The 18,519-nt window shown below is 33.4% G+C and overlaps 1 protein-coding gene across 5 annotated transcripts in view; it reads left to right on the top strand.

Moving 5' to 3' along the window:
* LOC126822265 (thyroid receptor-interacting protein 11) overlaps window positions 1–15,606 on the top strand; it is a 61,876-nt gene extending 46,270 nt beyond the window's left edge. For all 5 annotated transcript variants that reach the window (XM_050551040.2, XM_050551039.2, XM_050551037.2 and 2 more), the window contains 10 exons: window positions 1,202–4,566; window positions 4,997–5,068; window positions 5,665–5,786; window positions 6,173–6,336; window positions 7,054–7,157; window positions 7,871–7,970; window positions 11,425–11,506; window positions 12,106–12,220; window positions 12,708–12,836; window positions 13,382–15,606. In XM_050551040.2, coding sequence (XP_050406997.1) covers window positions 1,202–4,566; window positions 4,997–5,068; window positions 5,665–5,786; window positions 6,173–6,336; window positions 7,054–7,157; window positions 7,871–7,970; window positions 11,425–11,506; window positions 12,106–12,220; window positions 12,708–12,836; window positions 13,382–13,762 — 4,634 coding nt within the window. In that variant the 3' untranslated portion in view covers window positions 13,763–15,606. The remainder of the gene's footprint in view (window positions 1–1,201; window positions 4,567–4,996; window positions 5,069–5,664; window positions 5,787–6,172; window positions 6,337–7,053; window positions 7,158–7,870; window positions 7,971–11,424; window positions 11,507–12,105; window positions 12,221–12,707; window positions 12,837–13,381) is intronic.
* The last annotated feature ends 2,913 nt before the right edge of the window (window positions 15,607–18,519 follow it).

Here is an 18,519-nt window from a genome sequence, read left to right as displayed (position 1 = left end):
ACAATGGTTACATGTTGTCATCGGTGTTGGGACGAGGCGCCTGACAAGGAATATCATCTAGTCAATCGGGAGTGACAAAAAACTGAGGTCCTGTGTACCCATTGGCATGCACATAATGCCAACTATTAAAAACCTTAATAAATAGATATTTGATGAATCTAGACAGAGATGTTGCTGTCAGGACAAGAATTTCCCTCACAGCACACAGCATGCCTCATTTCATTTCATTTGAGGTTAAAGTGTATGTTATGTAAACTGGTTAGTGACACCCATCCATAGACTTTATGAAAGATTACATCTTGTAATTCCCACCACAGACTTTACAAAAAATTACATCTTGTAGTTGCCCCAACAGAGTTTATGAAAGATTACATCTTGTAGTTGTCTCCACAGACTCTATGAAAGATTACATTTTGTAGTTCCCACAACAGACTTTACAAAAAATTACATCTTGTAGTTTCCCCCACAGAGTTTATGAAAGGTTACATTTTGTAGTCCCCTCCACAGACTTTCTGAAAGATTATATCTTGTGTAGTTCCCACCACAGACTTTATGAAAGATTACATCTTGTAGTTCCCACAACAGACTTTACAAAAAATTACATCTTGTAGTTGCCCCCACAGAGTTTATGAAAGATTACATCTTGTAGTTGTCTCTCTAGACTCTATGAAAGATTATATCTTGTAGTTCCCACCACAGACTTTATGAAAGATTACATCTTGTAGTTCCCACAACAGTCTTTACAAAAAATTGCATCTTGTAGTTGCCCCCACAGAGTTTATTAAAGGTTACATCTTGTAGTTGTCTCCCTAGACTCTATGAAAGATTATATCTTGTGTAGTTCCCACCACAGACTTTATGAAAGATTACATCTTGTAGTTGTCTCTCTAGACTCTTTCTGAAAGATTATATCTTGTAGTTCCCACCACAGACTTTATGAAAGATTACATCTTGTAGTTCCCACAACAGTCTTTACAAAAAATTGCATCTTGTAGTTGCCCCCACAGAGTTTATTAAAGGTTACATCTTGTAGTTGTCTCCCTAGACTCTATGAAAGATTATATCTTGTGTAGTTCCCACCACAGACTTTATGAAAGATTATAAATCTTGTAGTTCCCACCACAGACTTTATGAAAGATTACATCTTGTAGTTTTCACCACATCTTGTAGTCATGAAATAAATGTTATACTTTCTTTACAGGTGATATTGATGAAGAGCTTAAAGAAAAAGATAAAAGATTACAAACATTACAACAGGAGAAAGATGAATTAGAGACAAGTTTAGATCAACTTGATTTACAGCATCAAGAGGAACAGACACAGTTAATCACTATTAAAGATCATCTCGCTAGAAAGGCAGATGAATTGGCCAAACAGCTCAAAGAAAATGAAACAATCATTGCTGATTTGACTCAGAAACTGAACTCCCAATCAAATGAATCTGAAAAAGATAATTCAGCCATGACTAAAGATTTGGAAAACAAAGTTGAAAAATTAACAAACGATCTTAGTCGAAGTAATGCCACATGTGACCAATATGCCAAAGAAATTGATGCTTTGAAAGATAAATTACAAAATGGTGCTGTGGCTGAAAAAGATAATTCAGCCATGACTGAAGACTTGGAAAACAAAGTTGAAAAATTAACAGACGATCTTAGTCGAAGTAATGCCACATGTGACCAATATGCCAAAGAAATTGAAGCTTTGAAAGATAAATTACAAAATGGTGCTGTGGCTGTTAATGATCTACATATGGATATACGAGAATTAGAAAGCTCTCTACAAAAATATAAAGATGAACTTGCCCACAAGTCTTCCAAGATGAAGGAACTAAAAGATGCAAATGTGAAACTGAAAGAGGAGAATCAAAACCTAGAGGATAAAATAGAAGATTTGGAAGATGAGGTTGAAAAATGGCAGTCAATAAATGAAAAGAATCGAGTTGGTCAGACATCTAGCAATTCTAATTTTGAAGCTGACTTCAAACGATATGATGAACAATTGGCTGAAGCAGATGCAAGGTTGGAAGAAGCCACTGCTAAAAAAGCTGAAACTGATAATACAGTTCAAGAATTAACCAAGTTAATTGAAAAACTGCGAAGAGAAAATGATCAGTTGATGACTCAAGCTCATAATTCATCTATAGAAGTTGAAACTCTTGCCCAAGCTTCTCCTGTGTTAAATTCCACTCAAAACACAGATCTAGAAACACAGTTAGATGCAATGTCGTCCGAGAAACAACGTCTGGAGAAAGAACTTGACCTCTTAGAGCAGAAATTATCCAATCAGACAAAACATTACGAAAAATATATTAAAGAGTTGGAAGAGAGTAAGAATATGGACGAAAGCACCTTGCAACAAGAACATCAACGTCTTGCCCATATCCTACACGAGAAAGAAAGAAGAATATCAGAGCTCAATTCACAACTTGAAGAGGTTGAAACTGAGTTGCAGGATACCAAAGAAACCATGAAAACGGCTGTGGAGAGTCAGAATCAGATAGCAACCATACTTCAGGAAAAGGAAGAAAAAATTCAGAGCTTGATGAAAGTCGAAGTTGAATGTGATGAGCTAAAACAGAAGGGAAAAGAATTAGAAATAACTTTACAATCTATGCAGCATTTAGAGATTGAAGTCCAAAGATATCAATCTTTAACTGAAATCCTGAAAAAAGACCTAGAAGAAGCTCAAGCTCTGGCTCAACAAAACACAGAAGCATTAAATGAAAAACATAAAACATTAGCTGTGATAACCGATCTCGAAACCGAATTGACTGTAGCTACTGAAAAGATCACAAGTCTGGAGGAAATTATTAAGAAACAAGAGTTAACAATAGCTGATCATGTCAAAGGTATTGCATTGCTCAACCAGAAAATAGATGAACAACGCCATGAATTACAAGTCGAGAAAGGTATAATAAGTCAACATGAAGACTGTAATGCTGTTCTTCAATCAGCTCTGACTACGAAAGAAGACGATTTAAAAAAACTAGGAAGAAAGCTAATGCGTGCTTCAAGTTTTCTCAATGATGATCAGAAAGCTGGTATTGAAATCGATCGTGATCCTGATTACACATTACCAGCTATAGAATACCTTCAAGATAACAATACCAACAATACAGTTAATGGTTTTGATGAAGAAATGGACCAAACAGATAAAGTCAGCAAGCATCTGGACCAGTTACAAGGAAAACTTGGTGAAAAAGATCAAATTATCACAGAATTACAACAGAAGAATTCATCACTGCTCAAAGTTCTGGAATCAAAATCCTTGACATCACAAAATGGTGAGGGTAGTATCCTGGATGTACGCAGACTGGAAAATGAAGTAAAGAAACTAGTTACTGAAAAAGAACAAATTTTAGCCATAATGAATGAGAAATCACGGGAATCAAGCTCCTTGAAGGCGGAAGTACATCGCTTAATGAATATTGTTTCTGCTGAAAAAACAGCTTTGAATAAACTGCAGAAGGACAACCACGAACTCACACAAAAACGTGACGGTCCCAGTCCAAATGATGACATGCAGAAAGCAGCCTTGCAGCAATTGTCCAGACTTATTCGGGATAAAGATGTAGAAATAGAGGCCTTAAAACAAAAGAACGAAACATTGTTAGCAGTTCTTCAAGATTCTTCCACGGATAACAGTAACAATCAGTTGAGTACTTTATTATTGGAGAAAGAAAATTTAAGTAAGAGATGTGCTGGTCTGCAGAGTCAGAATGAACAGATGATCGTATACCTCAACCAAAAACATCAAGAAAGCGTCACATATCACAATGAAGTTCAGCGTCTGTCGGTTATAATATCAGAGGAAAGCCAAAAGTACGAAACCATTAAAGAAGAATATGCCAGAATAGTTCCACAATTTGAGGAGAAGAAAGAGGCATTACTGAAACTTCAAGATGAACTTATAACCTACAAACAACGATTTAGCGAATTAGAAATTAGGTATGGCGAAATGTTACAGAGATCAAATATCAAAGACACTGTTGATGTCACAAGTTTTAATGCCAAAGAAGATGAACTTAAAAGAACTCAAGATAAATTTCAAGATTTACAAAAATATGTAAAGGAGAAAGACAGCAAATTACAGTCTCTAAGTCAGCAACGTAATGAAATGGAAAATGAGTTGGTTGGAAAAGAGGCTGATCGAATTAGCTTGAAGAAGCAGGTTGAACATTTACAATTTACTGCACAAGGTCTTCAGACAGAACTTTTTGAATTACGATCAGAAAATTCAAAATGGAGTCAAAATCGATCAGAACAAGATTCGGAACATCTGATGTTAAAAGAGGCCAATAATAAACTTAGTTTATCACTCAGGGAAAAAGAGTTAGAATTGTGTAGCATGATGGACAAATGTGATACATTGACCAATTTGATGCAGGATCATAGAAAGGATCAAGGTGAAGAAGGTCAGTTAGTTCACCAGGAGCAAGTTGACCGATTGGTTCAACAGATGGACGTATTAAGACAACAATCTGTAGAGTTACAACAAGAACGTGATCAGGCGTTATTAGCTCTACAACAACAACAAGAAAACAACAATAAATTAATTAAAGAGGTAAGCACATATTGCTTTTGAAAGCTTGCCCCATGGTTTTATAATTTCAAACTTTCAGATTTGCTTTCCTGCCTCTGACTCGAAATCTGAAACATTTCACATCATTTCTTGTTTTTAACTAAAGGAATAGTAGATCATCTTTTGACAACCTGGCCCCAAGTTCACAAAGCATTCACGACTTAAGAATTTACTCACCTTTCAATCACTGTTTATGAAAAATATCTTTAATCCAGAAACACAAAACTTTGCACATAGTTTCTTATTGATGTGATACATTAAAACAACAAAAGTTTTATAAAGGGCAAGATTTTAGTTCAAATAAGGCAAACGATTTTGAGTAAATTCTTAACTTAAGTCTGAAAATGCTCTGTGAACTCGGGGCCCGATTAAATTATTATTTGAGTAAATTATTGATGTAAATATTTTACAGGTAGAAAGATTGCAAGAGAAAGAAGGTAAAATGACGAGAGAATTAGACAGATTAAGAACACATCTAATACAGGTAATAATAATAATAAATAATTTAGGCCCCACACCTATTGTATACTTAAATTACATAGTGGTAGTTTAACTACACATTATGCATAATACATCTATAGATATCAATGAAATAATGAGAGTGCAGACAGTAGAAAACTACTGAAACCATCTGTCTGTAACGGGCACCAGGATCTTTCTTCTATGTCTTGTTGGTTTAAGTGTGTTGTTATAGTTATTAATGTTTAACATTCACTTTCACCGAAGGTGATATCGCAGACAAGTTGTCTTATTTTCAATTTTTTATTATCTTAGTGCACACGGAGGTGTCTTTCCTGTAGGGGAAACTGGAGCACCCAGAGTAAACCCACGACGTTGAGAAGGCACCCCTATCTCCAAGCCACATACGGTCACACCAGAGATCAAAACCACAACCACAACCAGAGGTGACTCCCCAGCTAGAAGTCGAAGCACGACACTTTAGACCACTAGGCCATCCCAACTTTCCCCTGTTGGTTTAAAACATTCAGTTCCAGTTATGAATACTTTAGATCTTTGAGCGAATAATTCATACATTACAATATAAATGTAAATCATTTCCTCATATTTTTTTTATTAAAGATTGAAGAGGGTTATACAAGAGAGGCATTAGATTCAGAAGAAAGAGAAAAAGAATTAAGAAACAGAGTAGCTATAGCTGAAGAAAAACTTCTCTCTACTTCAACTGATGTAGAATCTGCTAGGTATGTACTGTCTGTACTTTGTATTTTTTATTTTTTAAAAACTTTATGTGGTCACTTAACTAATTTCCCTGAATGAATTTTAGGAAGATATGTGATATGTGAATACATTTAGGGTAAAATAAATTTACTTTGAAATTAGTGAGAGCAAGAAATATGAGATCAAGTGTAAGCTGATTTACTTTGTTAAAGGTCATGATCAGATTAGAAGTTGAAGGTCATGATCAGATTAGAAGTTGAAAAAGGGTGAAGGAAGGTCTTTCAAAACTTGTGGAAATTGACTCAATGAAATAAAATCCCAAGATAGCCGAAAATGTTTTCACCTTCACCTTCCAACTATTATTTACATCTGTGTGTATTTATCTTATTTCTAATCTGTTTTATTACAGTCAACATATGTCTATACAAATAGAAGAATTAAAATATCAACTAGAGATTGTATCTAGTCAACGAGATGCAGCGTATAGTCAGGTGACAGGCATGCAGGATCAATGTCAACAATATGCTTCTTCATTGGCTAATCTACAATTAGTTCTAGAACAATTCCAACAAGGTAATCATTCTGTATGGCATCTTGTCAACTATTTCTATAATGGGGTTAATGTCCACTTCCTTATTAAAAGGTGCATGATTTTGTAGATAATGTATTCTTACTTGATTCAAAATATTATATTTATATAGCATATAAGGTGAAACATACTTGATGGTGTTTAATGGTGGGGAGGTGCTAGAGCAGGGCAAAGCATAGAGGCATGTTTTGAAGAGGTGACATTTTTTGTCTGCTGTATTTTTTAAAAAATGTTGACAAAATTTTATTTTTCGACAAGACTGCTTGCTGTCAGAAAGTCTGATTAACGTATATGGTGTTAGTTGATTGGCAGCTGTAAAATCAATTATCTGATAATTGGTGTGTTTAATTTAGAAATGAGAAGTTTACAGTTAACTAAGATTGTAGTAATTTGATTGGATAATGTTAGATTGATTTTAATGCTTAGCCAATTAAATTTAAGTATCTACTAAAATTTGGATTTTATCTTTAGTTAAGATTTCGAGAAACAGGGCCCAGTATTATATCCAGTATTAATGTTGACATCCTTCATATTTTTAGTATGCATTAATTTTCTTCTACACAGTTTTGTTCACCATCTTGATTGCTATATCAACATTTTTTTTCTGAAATGTGCCTAGCACTGTTTAATGATTTCATCCCCTAGTTTCAATCCTGGTTGTTAAAATGGCTTTCACCAGGTTGTTCTATCTATACTTACAGATAAAGAATGGCAGATCGCATCAGAATCTGAGAAATATCAGGAAGAAATACAATCATTAAAACAAGAATATGGTTCTGTACAGAATACTCTTATAGAAACACAGGTAATAAGATTAATTACAGACAATACAACACACAGAGAGAGAGGGACAAGTGGGTTTAACGTCCACTTGACCCATAATATGGTTCAATTCTATTTCAATAATAGGCCTCCGTGTAGAATCGTTACCCGTGGAACGAAACCAGAGGACCTGGACAGATGACCTTACTCTTTGTCACGTACCATTTTTGGATTGAAATCATGCCACTTGACTCAATGACAGACCTTATCATCTAAAGCGAGAGAAAGAGAAATGGGGTTTAATGTCAACTTGACACAAACTAGGTCATTTTGGGACTAACACATGGTGCAATTTATTTCAATAATTTGCTTGCACGTAAGGGTCTTTAGCAGTGGGAGGAAACCGGAAGACCCAGAGAAAACCGCCAGTTGACTCAATGACAGACCTTTGATCCCCCCCACCCCCTGTAGTTAATAGCAACACAGGTTATTTCTCCAAAATAAAGCCCTTTTGACTAATATATCTTGGATTCACTATAACATGGGTTTCATCAGTGGAATCAGCATGTATGGAGTATATTGTCATCAGTAAAGTGTAATTCTCAGCTTACCTCACAGCTAAAATGACTTTTACCTTGCTTAAAAATGTGATGATTCTACTGCTCACCATGTCATTCAGTTGTCAGGATGTGCTTTGATCCGGTGACAATTGATTGCAAGTTTGTCATAATGACGTATTTATGTTTATTTTTATAGCAACAATTAGAAGAAGCATCAGAAGGTTTAGAAGCTGCTGACAGATTATCTCAACAGTTAGATAGAAAAGAAGAAGCTGTTCAAGCATTACGAGATGAGGGTAGGATATGTTGTCATGTTTTATATCATTCATCATGTTATTAATAACCAACTCCCATTTTCTAACAAAAAATATTCAATTGGAATAAAAGAAAATTAACAATTTTATTATGTTAACCTTGTAGTTGACAGTTATGTCAGTTCAAGTTTTGAATTATCAAGAATTGGTTTTATTTTAACATTTGTTCAATTTTTTTTTCTCATTGATTTGCTTATTTTTTAATTAATAAGATTTAGCACTAACCATTTGAGCTATTTCGCTAACATTTAACTCTTAAACCTATAAATTAGTTCACTTATAGCAATAAACATGTAGCACTCAGTCAAATTACATAGTCTAGAAATCAGTCAGATTATATAGATAAACAGTCAATAAATTACATAGTCTAGCAATCAGTCAAATTACATAGTCTAGCAATCAGTCAAATTACATAGTCTAGAAATCAGTCAGGTTATATAGATAAACAGTCAGTAAATTACAGTCTAGCAATCAGTCAAATTACATAGTCTATCTAGCAGTCAGTTAAAAAACCCCATAGTCTAGCAATCAAATTATATCGAGTAAAACATTTGTTTTTGTCATATTAGAATTGGTTGCATTTGATTAATATGACATCGGAAAATACATATAGATACTAAATTATACACTTCATTTGACAAATCTTGAGTTTTAGTCATGATCCTTAATTTGATTTAATAAATATCATTTACCAATCAACCAGTTCATATCAATTTCACTCTTCCTTATATGGTGGTGCACTTCACGCCTGCTCTTTAAACTACACACCTTCCAAAACATCCTATATCCTCATCCCGTACCCCCATTCCCCTTACCTTGCCCTATTCCCATTTACCTTCACATCATACCTCAAGGGTTGCTAACTGCCTGGGTGAATAATTCAAGCTTTGTGTGGAAAAAGGCATTTTAAAATTAGCTTTCATGATTCTTCTTTTTTTTTTGGCTTTATCTTAGAATTTAAAATGTCCACTGCATTAATTATAGACTTTCTTTATTGAAAAGCTTGCTTCGTTTGCACATTTTTAAAAAAAAATGCTATCTTACAAATTTAAATGCTTTTTAGAATTTTATGAAATCAGATTTGCACTTTTTCTTGAAATTTTGTTTTTGATGCGCTATTTCTCTTCATAATTAAAACAGTAATGTTCAAAATGGTCATTTAAGCCTTTTAGGGTTATTACAGCGAGTCTCCATGATTTCTTAGATATTATGTAGGGTTACGTGCCCCTGGTTATATAATATCAGCTGGTAATCCTGAGTCATATGATTGGTTCTCTGGATGCTGGTCGATATTAAACAAACAGGTCAGCCAATCAACAGGCAGTTAGTTTATACTTGGGGTTGTGATATCATCCAATCATCCTCTGCATGTTATCATGAATATTCTATTTGTTTTATTTTTGAATTATGCATGTTTTAAGTAGATATTTTCTGCAAAGAAATGAATTAAGTGAAGAGTTATTGTATATGAGATACTGACCTTGTACAGCACAGCTTATAGTATATATGAAAATAAACTTGGACAGAGCTGTTCACACCAGAATGTTCTTAGCAGAAGATGCTTATTACGGTGTCATGGTCAATATGGCCGATACGGAACTGATGTATATTGTGGTTTATTTTGGTGTGACTTCCGTTTTTTTTAAAGTTAATACACAGACTTATCATTTGTTGCATTAACTTGAATAACATTTGCTATTAATTCCAATCATTATTGATTAATCCATTAAAAACTTTAACAGTGATTTGAATAAGCTTGAAAGTAATGCTGCAATGTTGTAATCAAAATGAAAGTAGAAATTTAGTTTGTGTTGTAATCGCTAAGTTTGAAAAGGGCTGTAACCGAACGTGTATAATAATTAAAGAATTGACCTTTTGCTTCCAAAGATGGCAGTATATATACATGAACAGTTTTGTTTTTTTTCTAAAATCAAAAACAATAAATTAATGACCTATCTTCATTATCCTAGATGAGGCAGAAAAGTCAGACGTTAAACCTCATTTCATTTCTAAATTAATCAACGTAAAAATGATGAAATTAGGCACGTACTAGTTGAGATAATTTGGAGAGTTTTTTTGGCATTTCTGATTGGTTGAGATTTTCATTCATCCTTGATGTTTATTTAATCTCAGCTGGTAATTCTGAGTTTTTTTCGATCCATGTCTCAAGTTACCCGCCGAGATTACATAAATATTTGGCCTTGCAGCATGAAAATTAATGCACTTTTTGTAATAATTTTTAATCACTACTTGTTTTTATTGCATGCTTCGAGTTCCATATATCACACACAGTGCCTGGCATGGAAATTTGTTTTTGTCAACATAATATTTGATTAATCATTGTTTTTAATTGTTTGTTGGTTTGTGGTGGTATTAACAACACAATATATTTGGATTAACATCATTGTTTTTTTTATTAATTCTCTAATAGTTTGTGGGGGGTTTGTGGTCTTAAGCTAAACAGCTATTTGTAATCTATCGCATGTGTGTAAAAGAATTTGTTAAATTCATTATTGAAATGTTAAACATTTTTCGTTTGGTGATTGGGAGTTGTTGTTTTAGCTGTATATTTTTATATTGAATGATAATCTGATATATGGTGATCTATTGTCATGTATATGTGTGTATTCCAACAAAAGGTCAGATTTGTTTTTTTATTTTGTTGATTCTTGTGAGTTACAGCTATATTTAAGTAATCAGTGTATAGAATTACTGGTAAACATAGTTTTGTTCAGAAAGAGTTTGTTGATAGTTTATTAGGTGTAATTTTGAAACTTTTATAATTTAACATTAATTTAGCTATTCTTATAATTAACACTAAGCTTTTTTTTACAAATTGTGTTTCCGTGTTTTTTTATATCTAACAATGTATATAGTTTATATGTAGTAGTGGAAGCATGATTCTGTCTTGGTTTGTCTCAAATGTTTTTTGTTTCACCAAATTATTTGGCCAAAATTGATATCTTGTACGTACATATGATCTGAACAATATAAGATCTTAAATCAACTTTTCCCCCGAGGCAGTTGTCTGAGTGGTTTGTTTATAAGATAAAGTGAGCATGACTGACTTGAACACCGCATGAGCCTTCCACTGACGCCAGTGCCGTGAGTATTACATCAGGTACTGAGGCGTCACTCCGATCAGTACCTTTTGTCATATTCTCAGTTATGGCGTTGTCACCAGCACTTTGACAGCATGCTACCAGTTGCCTTTTACTATTATAATTCACTAAATTTTGATTTTTTAGTTGTAGGACAGTAGTTTTAACATTGCTCACATTTTTTCAATTTTGTGTACTAGTAGTTGAGAGATATTTTCATTTTCTAGTTTTGACATTGAAACAACTGATGTATTGAGGGATAGAGAATTCGTAGCTAAAAAATTATTAAATAACAAACTTTATAAAGATTTTTTTTTTCATGGTTCCTGTTTCAGTTCAATTAAGAGAAAAATCTCTGAAATTAGCAGAAGAAGAAATCCGAAAATTGACATCAAGTACAGAGGCTAAAGTTGATAAGTAAGTTTATTAAAGTCGTTAATGTCGATCGTGCATTTTTCAGATGATATTCAATTTGTCACAACTCAATCCACACATAAATGTACTCAAATTGATTAACATTTCATTAAGGCGACAAAATCACCCTTTACATTTGGAATTGGATGTAGATTTTGTGGAATATCACTGTCCAGGCAGAATTAATGTATTGTGTTGATGAGACGTTAAACTCTATTTCTGGGAGCCACGATCCCTGCTAGGCGGAGAACAATCATCGGGATTTTCCGGCATGACTTCCCTTTGTCAGTGGTGTAGGACACAGGGCCTGGCAAGGGAAATTGTATAGTTGTTCAGATGGGACAAAAAAAAAACAAGGTCCTGTGTACACTGTGGCATGCACGAGAAAGAACCCTTGACAGTTGGAATTCGAAATAAAGAGTGGCCCATAGCGACGCTGTCTGGGCAAAATATCCTCATAGCATATCGTATGATGTATGCCTGTCCCCATTAGCCCAGTAGGAGCAAAACAGTAGGATGTTAAACCCAATTTCATTTCATTTTCATTTCATTTGAAACTCAATTTCTATCCTATCTTATTTTTGTATTAATGTGTTTTCTAGAGAACTGATGAAGAATCTGTTACTGGGTTATTTTACTACACCACAAACTAAACGCAAGGAAGTTGTCCATACTATTGGAGGGGTTCTCAACTTTAATCCTGAGGAATTTCAAAAGGTGGGTACCTTTTAAATAATTCTTTTATTATTCTTTGCTTCCATGGGTTTTTTGGGGTTTGTCTTTAAATTGTGTTCCTTGTCCAATATAGGGTAGACGGACTCCAGTCAAGTGAAAATATTGTTCAAATGCTATTAATAAAAAGTTACTCTAATTTTGTTAATAACACTGAAATTTCAACTCAGATGAACAAAGAAACAGAAATGATTAGATTTAATTAAGAGTTCAGCTTGAACTTATGCACAATATAATTATACTATGTATCCGTCGTTTTCCATCGCCCTGTCTTCAACGGCATATACAGCCGACATGGAACACAAGGACTGAAGAATCAATAAAGGAAGGCAAATACAACTGTGGAATAAATATCTGTATTTTTTGTTTATTTTTCTGTAGATTGCCATAATTTGGATTTTGTGAATTTTTTTTTGTTAAGTAATGTTTCAAACTGTTTAAGATAAGTTCCAATTTAAATGTATTTTTGTAGATATCTGAAGCTGAAGGTTCTTCAGGTGGTTGGGTACCTGGTTTATTTAAATTAGGAAGAAGTTCACATCCTACCCCACCTACTACACCTGTACGTAACTCAGGAACTAAAGCACCAAGTCTAAATCAGGTAATTCAATTGAGATATTTATATCTCTTTATACTCATAACTATCTCTGGAAACTATGGAACTATATCTTGAAACTATCAAACTATATCTTAAAACTATCAAACTCTCTCTCGAAACTATCAAATTATCTCTCGAAACTATCAAATTATCTCTTGAAACTATCAAACAATCTCTTGAAACTATCGAACAATCTTTTGAAACTATCAAACTATCTCTTGAAATTATCAAACTATCTCTTGAAACTATCAAATTATCTATTGAAACTATGGAACTATCTGTTGAAACTATGGAACTCTCTCTTGAAACTATCGAACTCTCTCTTGAAACTATCAAACTATCTCTTGAAACTATCGAACAATCTCTTGAAACTATTAAACTACATGTATCTCTTGAAATTATCAAATTATCTCTTGAAACTATCCATGTTGAATATGTATATAATTATACATAGGATATCTGATCTTCTCTTATTTATGGAACATTTCTTCTCATTTTGAATGAGGACAATTTTGTTAGTTTTATTTATCTTTTATCTTTTCTTTCAGTCTTTCTCTCAACTTTTCGTGAAATTTTTGGAGACTGAATCATCACCTCCTCCACCTGCGGTCAGACTTCCTGCAGAACAAATGGCAAAAGAACTACAAGAAAAACATCACAGAGAAAAAGAAACCACAAGATTATCTAAACCTCCTGCTTTTAATCCTTTCACAGCTCCTCGTCACGTATCTATGCCGATATCAGTTGGCACTGATCGCTCGGCCAAGTCTGATTCACATATATTAATGGGATCGACCAATACACCTAGTTTTACACCCATGTTTACAACGCCTGTCGCTAATGATAATATAAGTCAACCAAATTCAGGTCGTTCCACTCCACAAAATTCCAGTAGCGCAATACTCAAAGATGTCCTGGGTTCAAGATGACAGTAGCTCTGTATATTCATTAACTTAATTTTATTAACATTTACACATGACAATATTCATGTGTATATAACATTATTAATCACTGGAAGATGGTTGTGATTTGTCTGTGAAGAATCCAGTCATGACTTAATAATGTCTAGGACGTGCCATTTGTACTCTGTGTGCTATTTTACTGGCAACTCATGTTTCTTAGCACAATCCAACCTCGTGGGTTTTCTCCGGGTCCTCCAGTTTTCTCCCACTGCTAAAGACCCCTACGCGCAAGCAAATTATTGAAATAAAATTGAACCCTATATTAGTCCCGAAATGACTGAGTGCAAACAAAGGGTAGTAAGATCAAAAGCTGTGCCAAAAGTAGAACAGCTGAAATGAAAAAAAATCCACAGATTCACCAAGTCCGTGGTCAAATCGGTCTAAAAAAATCCCAATGTTGCAAAACATTAAACCCAATTAGAGATTTCATTTAAATAGGTCTATTGTCTTTTAAGCTGTCACTTCAACACCGACCTTAATCTCATTAACATTTGTGGTTATTATTTTATTTAAGGTGAAAATACTCCACAAAGTGATATTTGTAATGTGATATATATGTAACATAGCATTTGGTTGAATAATTGTAATTCCAGACCCACAGTAAAACACCAGAACTAGTCTAAATTTTTAGCATTTTTTGATAACAAAATACAATTACCTAGTAATTATTATCTGTTAAATATTAATAAATGCACAATTTGTTTTTGTGTTTCATACTAACTCATAGTGCTTACCAAACTATTATAATAAAACCAAACTTTATTAACTGAAAAGCTCGACATAAAATGAAAAAAGGTGATTTTGTTTAATAGTTGTTTGTTTGTGATTACCTGTATATTGTAAGTAAAATTAATCATATTTATATAATGGTGTATTATTATACAATATTCACCTGTTAAAAGTTTTATATTATATAAAGGGACCTATTGTTAAATAAAAATGTTTGTTTATTTCTTATTGCTGGTGTGAAAATGTTTGTTGAAATAATGAATAATTAAATGAACTAGTGTTTAACATTCTATACTTAAAAGTTGTTACAGTTTTATATAAAAACAGATTAAATTTCATAAATTTAAGATTTGTTTATATAATTAAATATTACATATTTCAAGAGAAGCAAATAAAATATCTGAAAATTGGTCCGTTTGTTCATCTGCATATTTGAATTCCCATACAAATAAATCAGAAGAGATTTGAGAAAAAAGACTTATTAGTTAGATCAAAGTAAGACTTTAAGATACATTATGTAAGATTTAGATAAAGAGCTGGGTTTTATTGCTATAATAGTTCAAAAATAGATAATGCAAAGTTATGAGTGTTTGAAGTATTGACTATATATAGTTCTGATTGTCAAGTACCATTGCTTTGATAATAAACAAATTATCCATGTTTACATTAAATTGTGATTGTGATTCAATCCATTCAAATTTACCGCCATCCGATGGTCTAGGGTGTTGATTGTGGGCTTGTCGTGGGAATGAATGCCTAATTAATAAATTATTTAACATTGAAGCCCCCTCAAAAAGACCAATTTGTAGATTTAGCTCTTACATGATGCATCTTTAGTCAAAAAGAAAAGTTGCCTAGATCATTTGGATGAATCATATGGTCTCTTATTGGCATTACTAGAAATATTCTGATATTTATTTCGGTGAAGTGTCCCTTTAATTGTAAATGGAATTCTGGTATATAATTGTTATATTATAGAATATCAATAATTGTACAAAACAATGTTATCTTAATACTAAGCATGTATAGTTGTATTTAAAAGGGAAATTTAACAATGGGGAATAAATTATTTTTAAAAAAAGGACATGGAATTTTATTGTTGTACCACATTTATTAACAAGTACAGGCATACTATGGACCAGGAACTGAATGTGACATCATTTCGGCCATCTTTGAAATGGGACATCATTTGAAAAATCAAAATCTGACAGTTGATGAACGATTTATTGTCAAGGGAACAACCACCCCAAGTTTCATATCCATCTTTTATAAATTGGTAGAGCCTTAGGCTTTTTGAAAAACAAGATGAACAGTGCTTAGGTAGTTTCTGGTCCAATAATCTAGGGCATAACAGTTTGAGTGTCATTTAAGCTCCAACAATAAAGGTTATATATAGATTTAAAGACTTCACAATCAAGAATATTGTTATTAAAAGATATTTTGGTCCCAGAATTATTCAGATTGATCAATTAAAACTTTTCAAGGCCATATTATTATCAGCAGTGGCATGTCCTAGGAGATGAATGGGGGATCCAGACTCGAGAGCCCCCCCCCCCATTTTCTGTTTACAAGATGATAAAATCTGATCAAGGGCAACAAGCCATGAAGTAATAATCATAAATAATACAAGTTTGATTAGCTTCCATTTCTTCCTAGCACCAACATAAACAGAACATGTACCGAGAATCAAGGACACGTCTAGCTATATAAATTTCAAGATGCATAAAAAGAAACATTGCATATCCATAACTAGCTTTCCAGGCCAGTCATTTGGGTATTTTTGACAATTTGGAGATCAATTAAACATACATTATGCAAGAGCTAAATCTGCCTATTTCAGGTCTTTCTTTAGGCCTGAAATGTTATCTAAATTATTAATTAGACATTAATTAACCTATCCAGGCCATAATCAACTCTAGATGGCAGCGCTAGCCTGCGATCTTTAGTGGATTGTAAGCCGATTTCCTGCATAACTTTCCTTCTCGATTAAACGATTAAATGGATAATCGAGACTATGCTGTTTATCGTACTGACTTTAGTAATGATGACCGAGGCTTATGGGAATTTCAGTCGCTTAGTTCTCGGTTCATAGTGGATCAATTTCAATGAAATTTTCACCAAATTGCCTTTACATTATCTAGTTTTTAACTATTACAGTGAGAACTGCCAACTCTTTACCGAATCTCCCATAATGTATCTTTAAGTAATCCTGAAAGTTGGTTTCCAATAGATGAATTAGGGTTTAAGTCCTACTCTTCTGCACCAATGGTTTCGAATCCCTGGTTGTACGTGACAAGGAGTAGGGTCGCCTGTCCAACCTCGTGGGTTTTCTCCAGGTCCCCCGGTTTCCTCCCATTGCTAAAGACCCCTACCCCTACCATGTTAGTCCCAAAATGACGTTAGACCCCATTTCTCTCTCTCTTCTGCACCAACTGGACAATGAAGATAGGCTTAGGCCATGTAGAAAGTTTTACCTGGACAACAGGGTTTCTGCCTACTTTTTGTTGTTGTCCAAATATTACAGGATTTTTAACATTCAAATGACTAGAAAAGGGGAAACCTGGCTGGAAAATCATAAAGAACGGTTTTGGCCAACCCTGGGAACGAACCAGGGTCATCCATCCTGGTTTGTGAACCAACACATTACCCATTGAGCCACTGTTGCTTCTTATCGCTCATAATCACCAGCGACACCCATCTGCAAAATGAGTGAACAACAAGAAAAATAAATAAATCTATGTGTAATAATTCAATCATAACTTTATTCTGCAGTGATGTCATTAGATCATTCAACTCATAATACAAAGATAAAATAATATAAACCATTAATATACACATTACAAATATACATACAAATAATATAATCAAACATCATAAAGTCATTTAAGGGGACGACCACAAGTTTATCCTTTATAATAAAATTCATTGATGTCAATGCATGATAGAACACTTAAATTTATTTCGATTAAAGGTATGTTTGGCATTATATAGTTATAAACTATCAATATCTAGTATGTAAGCAATATATTAGATTACTGACTATTGAAGGTATAATTTTATAGTACCGTACTGTAAGCAATACATTAGATTACTGACTATTGGAGGTATGTTTGGCATTATCTAGTATGTAAGCAATACATAGATTACTGACTATTGAAGGTATAATTTTATAGTACCGTACTGTAAGCAATACATATATTACTGACTATTGGAGGTATCATTCTATAACGATATAATTTTTATAAACTATCAATATCTAGTAATGTAAGCCATTGACTAATTGATAGATATAATAATTTACTAGTGATTTTAAATACATAAATATTACCAGTACAAATCTGAAAACAGAAAATACACGAATATATAAATTCAGATAAATTTATCAATAATTAATGGAAACATAATAAAATCTATCATAATAAAACATGATTTCTTTTAGAATATTTTAAAACTTTCATCATCTAACTAATTACCATCATACTCTAAAAACTGCTACAGTACAACCATAACTCAACCACATCTCAAATTTGATTAAGATGGGCTCAAAATATTTAAATACTAGTGGCCAGATTTGCAGTCTGTGACATTGTTGTGCCCATAATACCAGGGACCAGAGAATCTTTCACAACCTTCACTTATTTACTGTTGGTGCCAAGAAAGCAACATTGTAGAGCCCATTATGTGAGCAGTTGGTTCCTCATCCACGATCTTCACTTGCTTTAGTCGAGACGTGGACGTATTGGCCCCTGGAAACCACTGTATAGGCTGTGGAATATTCAAGAACTTGGTAGTCAAAGTGTTAAAGAAAATGTTTGAGAATATGATAATCACTTTAACAGATAACAGCTTAAATATCTGTGTGTGTTTGTTGATGTTATTGGAGTTGATGATCTGTTTGTTTTATATTCATAAGTATTTATTCGAATCCAGGGCAACTGTGGTATGATAAACATTGGCCAGGGATAAAAACGATTGAGAATGAAATGAATTATGGC

This window comes from Patella vulgata, chromosome 5 (assembly GCF_932274485.2).
Source record: "Patella vulgata chromosome 5, xgPatVulg1.2, whole genome shotgun sequence".
Classification (NCBI taxonomy): domain Eukaryota; kingdom Metazoa; phylum Mollusca; class Gastropoda; family Patellidae; genus Patella; species Patella vulgata.
The sequence above is the reverse complement of the archived record's forward strand: the minus strand, read 5'-3'. Positions and strand labels throughout refer to the sequence as shown.